The sequence below is a fragment of the Mobula hypostoma genome, chromosome 22 (genome assembly GCF_963921235.1).
Source record: "Mobula hypostoma chromosome 22, sMobHyp1.1, whole genome shotgun sequence".
In the NCBI taxonomy this organism is placed as follows: Eukaryota; Metazoa; Chordata; class Chondrichthyes; order Myliobatiformes; family Myliobatidae; genus Mobula; species Mobula hypostoma.
Genome location: NC_086118.1, coordinates 50,991,158 through 51,008,534, shown reverse-complemented (window position 1 = coordinate 51,008,534; position 17,377 = coordinate 50,991,158). Strand labels below are relative to the sequence as shown.

The 17,377-nt window shown below is 44.9% G+C and overlaps 1 protein-coding gene across 1 annotated transcript in view; it reads left to right on the top strand.

Annotated features, from left to right (window-relative positions):
- Window positions 1-17,377, top strand: part of notum1a (notum, palmitoleoyl-protein carboxylesterase a) — a 76,926-nt gene that overhangs the window by 23,973 nt on the left and 35,576 nt on the right. Inside the window, exon 6 of the mRNA XM_063030819.1 lies at window positions 909-1,011. Coding sequence (XP_062886889.1) covers window positions 909-1,011 — 103 coding nt within the window. The remainder of the gene's footprint in view (window positions 1-908; window positions 1,012-17,377) is intronic.

Sequence of the window (17,377 nt, the reverse complement as noted above, 5' to 3'; positions counted from 1 at the left end):
AAGAAGCTTTTAGTTAGACACATATGTGAGGACAATGGAGACATATGGATGATGTACAAGAAGAGTACATTTAGTATAAGTTGGCATCAACATTGGTACAACATTGCGGGCTGAATGGCCTGTCCTGTATTATACTGTTCTGTTCTGTTTTGTAACTCCAGAGATTAGTCAAAGGAAAAACACGGTAGAGCCGGGGATAGCTCGAGTCTACTTTTGTTTTTACTTTAGCGAAGCGTGCTCACATGACGTAGTGGCATGATGACGTATGCCATTCACATACTTTTACATGTAATCCGTAATGAATTATGTAAACAACAAAGAACGCTTAACAAACAATATATTTACAATATTACTCAGATATCTTAGAGGAGGAATTGTTTCTGCCAGAGGGTGGGGAATCTGTGACATTTGTTGCCTTGGACGACTGTCACTAGATACACTTAAAGTGGAAATTGATACGTTTTTGATCAGGAAGGGCACCAGAAGTTACGGGGTGAAGGCAGGGGAATGGGATTGAGAGTGATAATAAATCAGCCACGATGGAATGGCAGAGCAGACTCAATGGGCCAAATGGCCTAATCCTGCTCCTGTTTCTTATTGCCGAAATATTAAATACACAACAGCTTCTGTGTTCTATGTTCCAAGAACGCGAGGGTTGGTAGGTAAATTGGCCGCTGTAACTTGTACCTAATATGTGGGCGAGGCATAGCTTCTGGCGAGAGTTGATGGAAATGAAATTGGAATATGATGGTTCAGTGTCGAGTAAGTGTAAATGGATGGTCTCTATAGACACGACGCGCCGAAGGGTCTGCTCCTCGCTCCATTTCGCCATCCTAAACAATGAAATGATTTTTCTCTAAGCACCATTCTGTCTTCTCTCAAATTTCTCTCCTTGTTCTTTGTTGAAGGTGATTATGCTTTCATGGGAGCACTGATAATACAAGAGGTTGTCAAAGAGCTGTTGACGAAAGGCCTTGAAAATGCCAAGATCCTTCTGTTGGCAGGCACCAGGTACGTTTTTTCTGAGCTTGTGGGCCCCCAGTGCTGAGGCCCTCACCACCTTCTGAGATAAGATCAAATGTTTCTCACAGATAAAAGCAAATTCCACGCAGAGTACAGTGCCCAGCTCCTGCTGGGGAAATTATCCTGGTTACAATCAAATCTTATTCTGGATCTTAAATACTGCCCACGGTCCTTAAAGATTAAATTCCACTCTCTCTCACCTGCAATTTGATAAAATCAAACGATGGTGTGGATTAATTAATCTTTGCTTCAAATCGACTAAACTGTTTGCAGTTGTTGCCTCAGAATGAAAGCATTTAGATATTTTTTTAAAGTTTCAGAGTCTAATTAGAGTTCCTCGTTCTCAAACCTAGACACGAAATGCTGAAGGATCATTCAGCAAATTAGGGAAAGGGTGGAACTTGGTCACAAGTGTTACTTTGTTACTTTGTGACATGTATAAGTATGCAGCATTTAGTGTAACACTTTACAGAGCCAGTTGTAAGATCAAGGTTCGATTCCTGCTGCTGTTTGTAAGGAGTTTGTACGTTCTCCCAAAGACCACGCGGGTTTCCTTCAGTTTCCAAAGATGTACAAGTTAGGGATAGTAAGTTAGGTGCATGCTGCTTGGCATTGGATGCGTATCCCTAGCACATCTTGGACCATGTTGATCGTTGATGTAAAGACAACACATTTCACTGTTTCATGACCATACCTTGTTACAAGTACAAGTGGGCAGCATGGTAGCGCAGTGGTTATCACAACACTTTACAATACCAGCGACGCGGGTTCAATTCCCGCTGCTGCCTGTAAGGAGTTTTGTATGTTCTCCCCGTGACCGTGTCGGTTTCCTCCAGTCGCTACAGTTTCCTCCCACAGTCCAAAGACGTTCCGGTTGGTAAGTGAATTGTCCCGTGATTAGGCTAGGATTAAACTGGGGGAATGCTGGGCAGAGTGGCTTGAGGGTCTATGCTGCGCTGCATCTCAATAAATAAATTTAAAAATAAATAATATCATATCATAAGATTCTGCAGATGCAACACCCACAAAATGCTGAAGGAACTCAGCAGGTCAGGTAGCATCTACAGAAGGGAATAAGTCAACATTTTGGGCCAGGCCTGGCCAAGAGTCTCAGCCTGAAGCCTTGGCTGTCTACTCCTGTCCGCCGATGTTGTCTGACCTGCTGAATGCTTTGTGTTTAACTTTCTGAGGAGTCCAGGGGAGGAATGAGCAGCACAGGTCAAATCAAATTCGAACTTATGGGCAAGTGAGGTGTGAATGCCGGATATGTGAAACGTAAGAGCCGTTAGTTCTACAGAAATATTTGTTGAGTTTGGACAGCTTTTGTTGAAAATGTCCTTCAGTTGAGGCATTTTCACTTCATTTTTGAACTTTCAAGTTGCCCCTGTCAGAGCAGAAAATGCTGAAAATACCCAGAAGGTCAGCGGGCCTCGCAAAGTTGAAATCAGATGGAATTAAGTAGCAGGGGAGTCGACGGGTTTCTCCTTCTCTGGCTCAGAGATAAGAGCTTGCAAGCCTTCTCCTGTTTCTTGGCATTTGGAATGTGTTCTCTCAGCACCTTTGAACCACGCAGGGGTCATCGTGCAATACTCTAGTACTGCGACCGCGCCAGCCACGAGGTGGGTTACAGCTTTCCTGTGATCAGGAAGGACTGAGGGATCAAAGCTCGAAGGCTGCTTCGACCTCATCTGCACTGCCCACAGTTTCATTTGCGTATCTGGTGTTTAATAGTTGAGACAGAATGGACACAGGGGATCAAAGCTCAGGGTGCATGTTTAAGAGTGTGAACTTTGCTCATTAGTCCAGCAAAAGTCATTTCTTAAGCAACTTTCCCAAGAAAAGTATTTTAACTATGATAGGGTTTCACTATACCTTACTGTTTGTTTATGAATCAGAATCAGGTTTATTGTCACTGACCTGTGCCATAAAGTTTGTTATTTTGTGGCAGCTGACCAGTGCAGGACATAAAACTTTACTATATTTTACAATAAGCAAATACTCAAAAAATAGATAAATAGTAGAAAAGAGAAAGAGTGAGGTTCATTGTCCGTTCAGAAATCTGATGGCGGATGGGAAGAGGCTGTTCCTGAAATGGTGATGGTGGGTCTTCAGGCTCCTGAACCTCGCCCCTGATGGTAGTAATGAGAAGAGAGCGTGTCCTGGGTGGTGAGGGTGCTCAAAATGATGCTCATTCTGAAGATGTCATCGATGGTTGGGAGGGTTGGGCCCGTGATTTGGCCAACTGAGTCTACAACCTTGTGGAGCCTCTTTCTGACCCTGTGTATTCGAGTCTCTGTACCAGAGTGCGATACAACCAGTTAGAAAGCTCTCCACAGTACATCTGTGGAAATCTGCCAGAGTCTTTGGTAACAGACCAAATCACCTCAATCTCCTATTGAAGTATAGCCGCTGGTGTAAACTCTTCATAATTGCATCAATGTGTTGGGCCCAGCACAGATCTACTGACATCCCTGAACTTGAAGCTGCTCACTCTTTCCACTGCTGACCCCTCAATATGGACTGGAATGCGCTCTTCTGATTTCCCCTTTCTGAAGTTCACGGTCAATTCCTTGGTGTAGCTGACGGCGGGTACATGGTTGCCGTTGGGACACCACTGAACCAGAATGCAATACAGTTGACGTCCCGTACTCTTGCGTTCACTCTCTGGGGCTGGAGCATGTTTATGGTCTGCTGCCTGAGTCCCGATTGCCAGCTGGTCTCTAATGCCGATCAGGATTGAGCTGGCTCAGCCAACTGCGTTTGGGAAGTGCAGCAGAAACACTGACTCATTGCTCCTGGCCACATGCCGTGATGTCGGGGCTCCACAGCTGATTTCTGACAACACGCGCACACACACACACACACACACACACACACACACACACACAAAGCCGGAGGAACTCAGCAGGTCTCAGCAGGTCAGGCAGCATCTGTGGAGAGGAATATGCAACCTTTGTCCTGACCCTCTTTGGGAGCATGTCTTACGTGGATAGGTTGGGCAAGCTAAAGGTTTTCTGCGAGGAGAAGAGGAGAATGAGAAGTGACTTCAGGGAGTTGTACAAGATGGCAGAAGACAGATCGAGTGGACAGCCAGAGACTTGTTCCCAGGGCCAAAAGGTCAAATACAAGAAGGCATAATTTTAAAGTGTAGGGGGAGTCAGAGGTAGTTGGTATTTTACACACAGAGTGGTGGGTGCATGGAACACCCTGCCAGGGGTGATGGAGGGGGCAGATACACTCCGGACATTTCAGAGACTCTTAGATAGCATATAGGTGATAGGAAGATGGAGGGCTATGTAGGAGGGAAGGTTTAGATTGACCTTAGAGTAGGTTAAAAGGTCGACACAACATCATGGGCTGTGCTGTTCTATCTTCTCTGCTACGTCAGAGGAAAAGGGAGCGTTTCAAAACCTCAATATGTTTGTACACTACGGCCAAGCACGTTGTGGTTTGATGCACATGTACAAAATGAAGCAGAAGACAACTTAAAGGAGCTATTGAAATTAAAGAATGTAATTGTGTGTGATACTGCCATCAGACTACAACAAATTGCTGTATTTTTTAATTGTAGTAAGTGGAAAGATAATGCAGTGTCTGACGGCTTGGTGGCATAGCAGTTAGTGCAATGCTTTACAACGCCAGTGATAGGGGTTCAGTTCTTGCCACTGTCTGCAAGGAGTTTGTACATTCTCCCCATGACAGTGTGGGTTTCCTCTCAGATTCCAAAGACATACCATGGTTAGTATGTTGGCGTGGGAAGAGCGGCAATACTTGCAGGCTGCCGCCAGCATGTCCACAGACTGTGTTGGTCGTTGACTCAAATGATGCACATCAGTCTACGTTTCAACGTTTTAATGTACATGTGACAAATAAAACTAATCTAATCTTTGTCTTGAACATTGCCCCAAACTGTCTTGCTCAGTGTCAGAATCAGAACTAGGTTTATTACCACGGACATCCACTCAATGGGCATTTTATTAGATACACTTGTACATCAGATTGTTATATAATCAGCCAGTCATGTGGCAGCAACTCAATGCATTCAGACACAATCAAGAGGTTCGGTTGTTGTTCCGACCAAACATCAGAATGGGGAAGGAATGTGATCTAAGTGACTTTGACCGTGGAATGATTGTTGGTGCCAGATGGGGTGGTTTGAGTATCTCAGAAACTGCTGATCTCCGGGGATTTTCACACACAACAGTCTTCAGAGTTTACAGAGAATGGTGTGGGGAAAAAAACAACATTCAGTGAGTGACAGTTCTGAGAGAGGTCAGAGGAGAATGGCCAGTCTGGTTCAGGCTGACAGGAAGATGACAGTAACTCAAATAACCACATGTTACAACAGTGGTGTGCAGAAGAGCATCTCTGAACACACGACGCGTTGTACCTTGAAGTGGAAGGGGTAGAGCAACAGAAGACCACACTGGGCTCCATGCCTGTACCCAAAAAAGTGGCTATGTTGTGAAATTTGCTTTGGGGCAGAAGTACAGAGCAGAACGTAAGAATTACAATAAGTTACAATAATGGCATATACTGGCGATATTAAACCTGATTAAACCTAATTCTGAATTCTGAAATATATATTTTAAAAAAGTAGTGCAACAAAGACAGCAAAAAGTGAGGTATTGTCCATAGGTTTCATGGCCCAAACACAGGAAACACATGTTATATTCTATATTATTTTCTTATATTTCAAGATGTGATTTTGTTGTGTACTCCTCAGCCTGTGATTGGTCAGAATACAGGTCGGTAAGATGGTAATTCTTTGGAGAATGTTTCGGAATGTTCACTGCTATGTGAGATCAGTTACTGACTGCCCGGCCAAGTATAAAATTGGGAAACAAACTTCACAGATTAAAATAGGCGTGAACCGGGACCTGAAATTTGAGTGTGGAAATTTGAGGACCAGTAACTAAATATACTTTGAATGCTAAACTGCCAGGGAAAGCATAAGAATAAGGGGAGAATAGAAAGAGTAGTATTTGTTTTTCTGTGGAGATCTGCCACTTACAACCCCCATCACTGTATTAATGAGTTTGGTTGTTCAACATCACCACTGTCACAGATATTTTAGTCCTTCTATCACATCTGCTAAACTCAGAATCCTTTCTTCCTAAAGAGGGCAAGACAGTGGCTATACAGGTTGTCATTCGGAGTTTCAGGAGATTTGGTTTGTCACTGAAAACCCTCGAAAACTTCTGCAGACAGGCTGCATCACTGTCTGGTATGGGGGTGGGGGGCAACTGCACAGGACTGAAAGAAGCTACAGAAAGTTGCAAAATTAGTACTAGCCTCCGTAGTATCCAAGACATCTTCAAGGAGCAACGTCTCAGAAAGGCAGCTCCATTATTAAGGACCCCCATCACCCCAAACACGCCCCCTGTTCATTGTTACCATCAGGAAGGAGGTACAGAAGCCTGGAGGCACACACTAGGTGATTCAGGAACAGCTTCTTCCCCTCTGCCATCTGATTTCTGAATGGACATTCAACCCTTGAACACCACCTCACTTTTTTTATTATTTCTGTTTTTGCACTATTTTAAATTTAACTAGTTAATATACATATATACCTTGCTGTTGTTTTTATTTATTTATTTCTACATTTATCATGTATTGCATTGTGCTGCTGCCACAAAGACGACAAATTTCACAAAATTAAACTCGATTCTTATTCCGATTCCTTTGCATGGAAACCATTACCCTTGCGTAGATTACTGACACAGATGCGTACGAGTCGGCGTACTGCAACGTCAGAATCACAATCAGGTCTATTATCACCGATGTGGGCCGTGAAATTTGCTGCTCTACGAAGTACAAATGAATAAATCAATGGTGCAAAAGAGAAGTATTGATCATGTTGATGGGTTCAGTGTCTGTTCAGAAATCTGATGGCAGAGGGGAAGAAGCTGATCCTGAATCATTGAGTGTGTGTCTCCAGGCTCCTGTACCTCCTCCCTGATGGGAGTAATGAGGAGAGGGGCATGTCACAGATGGTGAGGATCCTTAACGATGGACGCTGCCTCATTGACGCTTCACCTCTGGAAAATGCTGGCGGTGATGGGGCTGGTTGATACTGCAACCCTGTGCAACACAACACTGGTGCCACCATACCAGGCTGTGAAGTAACCAGTCAGAATGCTCTCCATCGTTCACCTGTAAAAAATCGTTAGTCTTTGGCGACATAGCGTTTGTTCGTTAAGTATCGTGTGGTGTGACATATCCATGGCCGTGATTGATTGTTCTTGGCAAATTTTTCTACAGAAGTGGTTTGCCATTGCCTTCTTCTGGGCAGTGTCTTTACAAGACTGGTGACCCCAGCCATTATCAATACTGGTCAGAGATTGACTGTCTGGTGTCAGTGGTCACATGACCTGGACTTGTGATATGCACCAGCTGCTCACACGACCATCCACCACCTGCTCCCATGGTCCACATGACCCTGATCAAGGGGTGGGGTCTAAGCAGATGCTTCACCTTGCCCAAGGGTGACCTGCAGGCTTGCGGAGGGAGGAATGCCTTACCCCTCCTTTGGTAGGGACGTATCTCCACCTCGCCACCCAGGTGACATGTCAAATCTCCTTAAACTCCTAGAAGTGTAGAAGAGTTGGAGGTTTTGGTTGTCAGGATCAGAACCAAAATCACATTTGTTTTCACTGACATACGACAGGAAATCTGTTGTTTGTAGCAACAGTATCGGTGTTTCCCCAAAGTAGGGTAGGGCGGGGTTTGATGTGATAGTGGAAACAGCCGGGGCCTGGAGACTGGAGAATGGAGGGCTGCCTACATGTGTGAGTGAGTGGTAGGGAAGAATAGGGATTGTTTTGTTGCTTGTTGTGTTCTGTGTTGTTCTGCCGAATATTCTGAGCGTGCTATGTAGGCGCCGGAATGTGTAGCGACTCTTGCGGGCTGCCCCCAGCACATCCTTGGGCATGCTGGTTGTTAAAGCAAACAATGTGTTTCACTGTGCGTTTCGTCTGTGTGATAAATAAATCTGAGTGTGAACGGGCAGTTTACAGCTTGTTTTATACAGGGAGTACATTGCTAATTTGACACAGCAAAGAGCTATTTCATTTCATGCTGCTTTTGAATTGGAACGTGCAAGTCATTTTAAATTAGGGGAACACTTCGGAAACAGTGACCACAACATAATTACGCTCAATGTGAGAATAGCAAGGAACGAGAAAAGCAAGAGACATGTTCATTTGACTGGAAATAGCTACTTATACTGAGAGATGAAAAAGCACCTTGTCTAGATTAAAGGGTGTGAACAATTGGCAAACAGGACTGTCCTTAACAACAAAACTAAACAGAAAGCAGCAAGGGAAAAAGGAAAGATATTGACGATTAATCCCACACCACCAGGTTCAGCCCCCCAAGTTTGTGCCACACACCTGCCACTCGTCCCACTTTAATCCCATTTCTTTTCATCAGCTTCCCACGTATATTATCGCTTATCTTCATTCCAGGGGCAGTTTACAGTGGAGCACCATTAGTCACCTGCAACCCCCTTTATTCTGATTCTTTGGCTCCTGCCAATCTTCTATCTATGCTGGTATGCTTCCTGTAGTATCAGAGGTTCTTATCTTGCTAAGCTGCCTCACGTGTGGCACCTTGTCAAAGACCTTCTGAAAATCCAAATAAACAACATTCACTGATTCTCCTTTGTCTATCCTGTCTGTTATTTCCTCAAAGAATTCCAACAGATTTGTCCTGAAGGAAACCATGTTGACTTTGGCTTATTTTATCGTGCACTTCCAAGTACCCCAAAACCTCTTCCTTAATAATAGAGTCCAACACCTTCCCAAATGGCTTATAATTTCCTTTCCTCTTCCTCCCTCCCTTCTGAAAGAATGGAGTGACATTTGTAAATTTCCAGTCCTCTGGAACCATTCCAGAGTCTAGTGATTCTTGAAAGATCATTACTAATGCCTCCACAATCTCTTCAGCCACCTCAGTTAGTACCCTGGGGTGTGGTCCATCTGGTCCACATGACTTCTCTACCTTCAGACCTTTCAACTTCCCAAGCAACTTCTCCTTGGTACTCACTTCTGCCCCCTGACACACTCAGATTTCTGGCACACTGCTAGTGTCTTTCACAGTGAAGAATGACACAAAATACTTGTTAAGTTCATCTGCCATTTCTTTGTCCCTCACCCTCCATGTGAGGCAGGGTATTTTTTGCATGGAGAGTGGTGGGTTCTGGAATGCATTGCTAGGGGAGGTTCTAGAAATGGGTATGATATAGCAGTGTTTAGAACATAGAACATTACATCACAGTACAGGCCCTTCAGCCCACAATGCTTTTAACCTACTCTAAGATCAATCTAACCCTTCTTTCCTACATAGCCCTCCATTTGTCTGTCATCCACGTGCCTATCTAAGAGTTTCTAATGTATCTGCCTCTATGACACCATGCTCCACATTCCACCACTCTCTGTGTAAAAATCTTACCCCTGCAACCCCCTATACCAGCGGTTCCCAACCACTGGGCCGCGGACCGGTACCGGGCTGCAAAGCATGCGCTACCGGGCCGTGAGGAAACGATATGAGTCAGCTGTATCTTTCCTCATCCCCTGTCACGCTCTGTTGAACTTGATCATAGGGTTGCCAACTGTCCCGTATTTGCCAGGACATCCTGTATATTGGGCTAAATTGGTTTGTCCCGTATTTCCCCCGCTAAGGTAGAGCGTTACTATGAAGCCTTTCGTGCCGAAATGGCGTGAAGCGAAGAAGCAATTATCATTAATTTATATGGGAAATTTTTTTGAGCGTTCCCAGACCCAAAAAAAACCTAACAAATCATACCAAATAACACATAAAACCGAAAATAAATAACACTAACATATAGTAAAAGCAGGAATGATATGATAAATACACAACCTGTATAAAGTAGAAATAATGTATGTACAGTATAGTCAGGAAGATGAAGGCAAAACTGATTTGTGGGGGGACGAAATCGGCACGTACGCGCATGCGGACATCATATGTGCACGTCACACATGCGCACACAGGTGCCCGCGCAAGGCTTCATGGTCATGGTAGTCTTTCCTGGGGTAAAGTGTCCCGGGATTTGACTGCTACTTTTGTCCCTTATTTGGGAGTGAGAAAGTTGGCAACCCTAACTGTGAAAGACATGTTGAGGTGAGTTTAACCCTACTTGAACACCCCCACCCCCCCCACCCCATGGTCGGCCGGTCCGCAAGAATATTGTCAATATTAAACCGGTCCGCAGTGCAAAAAAGGTTGGGGACCCCTGCCCTATACTATCCTCCAATCTCCTGAAAATTATGCCCCGTTGTGTTAGCCATTTCCGCCCTGGGAAAATGTCCCAGGCTACCCACTCAATCGATGCTTCTTATCATCTTGTGCACCTCCAAGTCACCTCTCACCCTCCTTCGCTCCAAAGAGAAAAGCCCTAGCTCACTCATCCTGTCCTTATAAGACGTGCTCTCTAACCCAGGCAGCAGCGTCCTGGTAAATAGAGGAGGCATTTAGACAGGTGCAATTTCAGGCAGGGAATGAAGGGATGCAAACCCTGTGCAGCGAGATGAACTGGTTAAGGACAATGTCATGGTCAGTGATGAACCTGCCCCTGTGGTATATCGTTCTATGTTCTGACCGACCTGTGTGCCTTTCGGATTTGGGCGGAAACCGGAACATCCGGAGAAAATCCGAGTGGACTCAGACTACACCGGAGGCCAGAAATGAACCCAGGTCTCGGGCACTGTGAGGCTGCGGCTCTACCAGCTGCCCTTATTAGATACTGGATAGACATTCAATACCACTCAGGTCAGAACCACGAGTGACTGATTATCCTTGGCAACGTACAGAACTCTTTGAAGAAGCGGCAGATAGATTAGCTTCAGGAAATGCAGCGAACATAGTTCATGTGAATTTCCATGAAAGCATGGAGACCTACGGCAACGATGTTGACACATTGAAGTAATTGGCTTGGATTCACAGGAACAGGGCAACCAGTCAAGAAGAGGAGAGTGGGGGGCAGGTAAAAGGGAAGTTTCCGTAACTGGTAAAACATGCTGAGATATGTTCCACATGGTGTGTCCTGCTTTACAGAACGAACTCAAATGCGTCAGGAACAGAGCATAGCAAACTGGAATTTCCTGATAGACACAAAAAGGGGAATAAATGGTGGACCCAGTACAAACAGTAGAAAGTAAAGTACAGGACTATGCAGGCAGTGGCCACTTTTTAGGTACACCTTGTTAATGCAAGATTCTAATCAGCCAATCATGTGACAGAAACTCAATGCATAAAAGCATGCAGACATGGTCAGGAGATTCAGTTGTTCAGACCAATCATCAGAATTTGGGAAGAAATGTGATCTAAGTGACTTTGACCCGGGAATTACTGTTGGTACCAGACGGGTGGTTAGAGTACTTCAGAAACTGATCGATCTCCTGGGATTTTCACACCCAGCCGGACAGTCAATATAAAATAGAAATACAGTTGTGTCAGCATGAATTAAGCAGTCTGATGGCCTGGTGGAAGAAGCTGTCCAGGAGCCTGTTGGTCCTGGCTTTTATGCTGCGGTACCGTTTCCTGGATGGTTGCAGCTGGAACAGTTTGTGGTTGGGGTGGCTCGGGTCCCCAGTGATCCGTCCGGCCCTTTTAACACACCTGTCTTTGTAAATGTCCCGAATAGTGGGAAGTTCACATCTACAGATGCATTAGGCTGTCCACACTACTCTCTGCAGAGTCCCTGCGATTGAGGGAGGTACCGTTCCCATACTGGGCAGTGATGCAGCCAGTCAGGATGCTCTCAATTGTGCCCCTGTAGGAAGTTCTTAGGATTTGGGGGCCCACACGAAACTTCTTCAACCGTCTGAGGTGAAAGAGGCACTGTTGTGCCTTTTTCACCGCACAGCCGGTATGTGCAGACCAAGTGAGGTCTTTGATGATGTGTATGCCAAGGAACTTAAAGCTGTTCACCCTCTCAACCCCAGATCCATTGATGTCAATATGAACTTTAATGAGAAGGTGCAAGGGTAAATGTAGGTAGCAGCACAAGAGAATTCACAGAATCACAGAACAGTGCAGCAAAGGTATAGGCCATTTGGCCCATCGAGTCTTTGCTGACCATGGCGCCCACAGAGCTCATCGCAATTTCAACCCATATCCCTCCAGACCTCTCCTTTCCATGTACCTATCCAAGCCCCTCTTAAATGATACTATTGTATCTGCCTCAACCACTTCCTCTGGTAAATTGTTTTAATGTTTTTTATTTTCTTTGTTCATTCTGTGGTTTGCCAGTGAGGCTTTGTGTATGCTGCTTATCTTTCCTTCTGCGAGGGTGATGCTGAGCTGCCTTTTTGGAGCATTGCGAGCACTTCTGTTGTACTGTAGAGTTGGGCTGGTTCCTGTATGGACAAATAAAACCAGGAAATAACTGACCATTTAAATTCCTATCCCTATTCCCATTCCGACATGTCCGTCCATGACCTCCTTTTTTGCCACGATGAGGCCACTGACGGGGAGGAAGAACAACATCTCATATTCCATCTGGGCAGCCTCCAACCTGATGGGATGGATTTCTCCTTCTGGTAATTCTTTTTCCCTCCCCTGCCCTCTTTTATTCCCCACTCCGGCCTCTTATCTCTTCTTCTCACCTGCTGACCACCTGGTGTCCTTCCTCCTTCCCTTTCTCCCATGGTCCATTCTCCTCTCCTATCAGATTCCTTCATCTCCAGCCCTGTACCCTTCCCAACCACTTGGCTTCACCTATCACCTTCTATATTGTGCTCTTTCCCCTTCCCCCACTGTTTTATTCTGGCGTCTTTCCCTTCCCTTTCCAGTCCCGAAGAAGGGTCTTGGTCCGAAACGTCAACTGTCAATTCATTTCCATAGACACTGCCTGACCTGTGGAGTTCTTCCAGCATTTTGTGTGCTTTGCTCTGGATTTCCGGCATCTGCAAAATCCCTTATGTTTAATATCTGACAGTAAGTGTTTACTCCAAACAAAATGGGAACATTAAAAAACAAGTTTCCTGCCCTTCTGATCTCTGGTTTAACTTACCTTCCGAACCAATTTTGGGGAATTATATTTGAAGTGCATCACCTATTCATTCCTAATTGGACTATAGGAGTAATACAATGGCACAGCTTGCAGAGACGCTCTCTCATAGTGCATGAGACCTCGACTCATTCCTGCCCTTGGGTGCTTTTGACTAGTGTGTAGATGACTGGTGGAATCTGTGGAGACTAAAATTCTTTCGGCTCCAGTCATCACTGTTGGTAATTGGGGTGACAAAGATTCCGTCTTCCTCAGCCCTTTACCTGCTCCACCTATCCCCTCCCTGCTTCTTACTTCATCCCCAACCCTCCTCACCGACCTAACCACCATCCCACTCCCAAGGTCTCACCTATCACTTGTACTCCTTCCCCACATCCCGCTCCCCACCTTCTTATTCTGGCCTCTGCCCCATTTCTCTGCCTGAAACCTCAACTTTTTTTACCCCACGGTAGATGCTGACTGACCTGTTGTCGTCCTCCAGCACTTTGTGTGTGTTACTCAAACTAACCATCTTCCTTTGTGTTTGGTCAGTGGAGAGTCTCTCTCCCATTCTCTCAGCTGACTTCATTTTCATTTTCTTTGATACTTTGGCCTTATCTCTGGAATTTGGCTCCTTATCATGTTTGTAGTGACTTATGGAGCCAAGAGGCCTCACCAAAACCTCTGGTGAACTCGGCTGGTGAATGGCTGAAGGTTGTTGGCACCATCAACACACCTTGCTCTGTATTGTCCATGAGAGGCTGGACGATGGGACGATAAATTGTCAGATTGTATTTAGAACATAGAACATAACAGAGAACAATACAGCACAGTACAGGCCCTTCAGCCCACGCTGGTGTACTGACCTTTAAGGTCGAAGTTCAAAGTACATTAAACAACCTTAAGATTTGTCTCCACAAAACAAAGAAACCCCAAAAGAACTCATAAAAAACGACCCAGAAAAGACCGTCAAACACCCGGTGTGCAGAGAGAGAGAGAGAGAGAAATAAATTGTGCAAACAATAAAAGAAAACAAATAGCACACAGAACAAAAGTGAGTCCATAGACACGAAGCCTAGAGCAACCAGTACCAATCCAATGCTTCCTTCCTACACAACCCTCCATTTTTCTCTCTATGTGCCCGTCTAAGAGTCTCTTAAATGTCCCTAACCATGATCCCTAGCACACACCCACCACTCTCTGTGTAAATAAACCTGCCTCTGACAGCTAGCCCCCCTATACTTTCCTTCAATCACCCTCAAATGTTGTCCCTTCACATTAGCCATTTCTGCCCTGGAAACAAAAGTCGCGCAGTGTCCACTCTATAGCCATTTCTGCCCTGGAAACAAAAGTCGCGCAGTGTCCACTCTATCCATACCTCTTGTCATCGTATACACCCCTATCAACTCACCTCTCTCCCTCCCTCTTTCACTCCAAAGGGAAAAACCTTAGTTCACTCAACTGATCCTCAAGAGACATGCTCTCTAATCCGGGCAGCATCCTGGTAAATCTCCTCTGCACCCTCTCTAAAGCTTCCACATCCTTCCTATAACGAGGTGACCAGAACAGAACTGTGTCCCAAGCGCGTCCAACCTGGGTTTTGTCCTATTTCGTGCATCACTGAAGTGGGAAATCTCGTGTTAGAGTGTTGTAGCAATACCATAAACACGCTCATGTAGGGTTTGCCTGCTGACTATTTTTATTGGAGTGGTAAACACGTTCTTTATGTTCATGCTGTCACTTGCGGTGGAAACACCAAACAAAGGAAGTTTTGAACTGAGATATTTACAAGTTAGCAACAGGGAGAAGTCCTAATTCGGCCTTCATCATGTTGGAATTCTTTGAGCTATGGTGGTCAGGCTTAGAAAGATAGCTGCCTGTACATGAATGGGACTATGAATGGAAATGAGGATGTATAGTTTCTATGGTAACACAATAAACAATTGTCAACAATGATTCTTAGATAAAATTGGGAGCAAAATAGCTTGTCCAGTCCAGGCGAGTTTGAGCTTGAAGACAGGAAAATAGATCTACCCGCTTTTTGATGTCCATTCCCAACTGTTCTGACTCTCTGAAATGGAATGCAGAGAGGGAGTATAAGTAATGTACGATCCTGCAGTGCAAAAGATGAAAAAGTTCAAGAGGGTGTGTATCTACATTAAGTGCCCATATGAGTGATGGTGGTGTTTGGGTAGTGGAATGATCGAGCCGTTAGGGGAACTGGAGATGGGAATGATGTTCTGTTTGGTTGCCTGATTGCACAGAGTGTCTCAGAAGGAATAAAGGTGCAAACTATTGTATAAACGGAGAACAAATTCAGAAAACAGAGGTGCATAGGGACTTGGGAGTCTTCATACAGGATTTCCTGAAGCTTAACCTACAAGTTGAGTTGGTGGTAAGGAAGGCAAATGCAATGTTAACTTTAATTTCAAGAGAACTAGAACATAGAATGAAGGAGGTAATGCTGAGGCTTTGTACGGCATTGGTCAGACCATACTTGGAACATTGTGAGCAGTTTTCGGCCTCTTATCAGAAAAGGAGGGGGTCCAGAAGATGAACACGAGAATGATCCCAGAAATGAAAAGTGTATGTGAAGCGTTTGATGGCTCTGGTCCTGTATTCGCTAGAGTTTCGGAATGAGTCGGAAACTCATCGAAATCTATCGATTACTGAAAGGCCGAGATAGGGTGGACATTGAGAGGTTGAGTCCTATAACGGGGGTGTCTACACGGTCTTAGAATAGAAGGATGCCCCTTTGGAATGAAGATGAGGAGCCATATTTTTCGCCAGATGGTGATGAATCTGTGGAATTCATTGCCCCAGGCGGCTGTGAAGGACAAGTCATCGAGTATTTTTAAAGTGGAGGTTGACAGGTTCTTGATTAATCAGGGTGTCAAAGGTTATGGGGAGGAGGCAGGAGAATGGAGTTGAGAGGGATAATAAATCAGTCATGATGGAATGGTGGAACAGATTAGATAGACCGAATGGCCTAATTCTGTTCCTATGTCTGATTGTCTTATAGTCTTATAGAATGCAATGGTTTTGTTTCGAGACAGTGCCCTCTCAGAAGAGCAAAACATCCTATGGAGTGTTTGAAGAAGTGTGGGGAGGGAGGTGTGGGGAAGGGTTCTCCCCTACATCCATTACCAGATTTGCATCTCCCACAAATTCGCAGAGACACTGCTGTCTTTGGGAGCTTGCTTTGGACAGACAGGCACCAGCATAACTGTGCTACCTCTTGCTGTGTTTCAAGTGCTTTGGAAGAGGTCCTGAAGGTGTGAAATCTGCTATGGAAATGCAGTTCTAGTTCCCGAGCAAGGGGGAGGATGGTGTTGGTGTTAAATGGTCACGTGTCAGGGAATCCACCTCGTTACCTTTCTGCTTGGTATGTCTTCTGAGGTACTAGCACCTGAGTGGAAATAACTGATCCTTTTTATCCCTGATGTGAAACTTTGGCCAACACATCAAAGCAATCCTGATTAATTCACTTAATGGGTTCAATAAAAGGGTTAGATCCTGAAACTCTTCAAAATTCAACTAGCAATTGGAATGTGACCATAAGACACAGGAGCAGAATAGGCCATTCAGCCCATCGAGTCTGCTCTGCCATTCAATGATGGCGGATTTAATATCGCTCTCAACTCCATTTTCCTGCCTCTCCTTGTAGCCTTTCATGCCCTTACTAATCAAGAACCTATCAACCTCCGCTTTTGAATATACCCGATGACATGGGTTCCACAGCCGCCCGTTGCAATGAATTCCACAGATTCACCACCCTTTGGCTAAAGAAATTGCTCCTCATCTCTGCTCTGAATCATTGTCCTTGTATTCTGATGCTGTGCCCTCTAGTCCTTGACTCCCCCTCCTCATTATAGGGAGCTTTATTGGGTTTCACTGTGGACAACGAATGCTTTATCCTTTTAAGGCAATCATAAAAAGTGAATTACTGCAGGTGTTGGAAGTCAGTTATAATGAAAGTTTGTGGTCTGGAGATGTGAATCCCACCTTCTCTTTGCAGTTTCACAAACACCTGACTTAGCTGTTTCCAGAATTTTAGTTACACCCAGTGACCACTTTATTAGGTACCTACTGTACGGCATGTTCATTCAGAGGCGCTCTTCTACAGAGATGTACTGTTATAATGCATGGTTATTTGAGTTACTGTCATTTTCCTGTCAGCTTGACTAGCCTGGCCCTGGCCATTTTCCTCTGACCTCCCTTATTAACAAGCCATTTTCACCCACAGAACTGACGCTCCGTGGCTGCTTTTGCTTTGTGCACCACTCTCTGTAAACTCCAGAGACAGTTGTGCGTGAAAATCTCAGGAAATCAGTAGTTTCT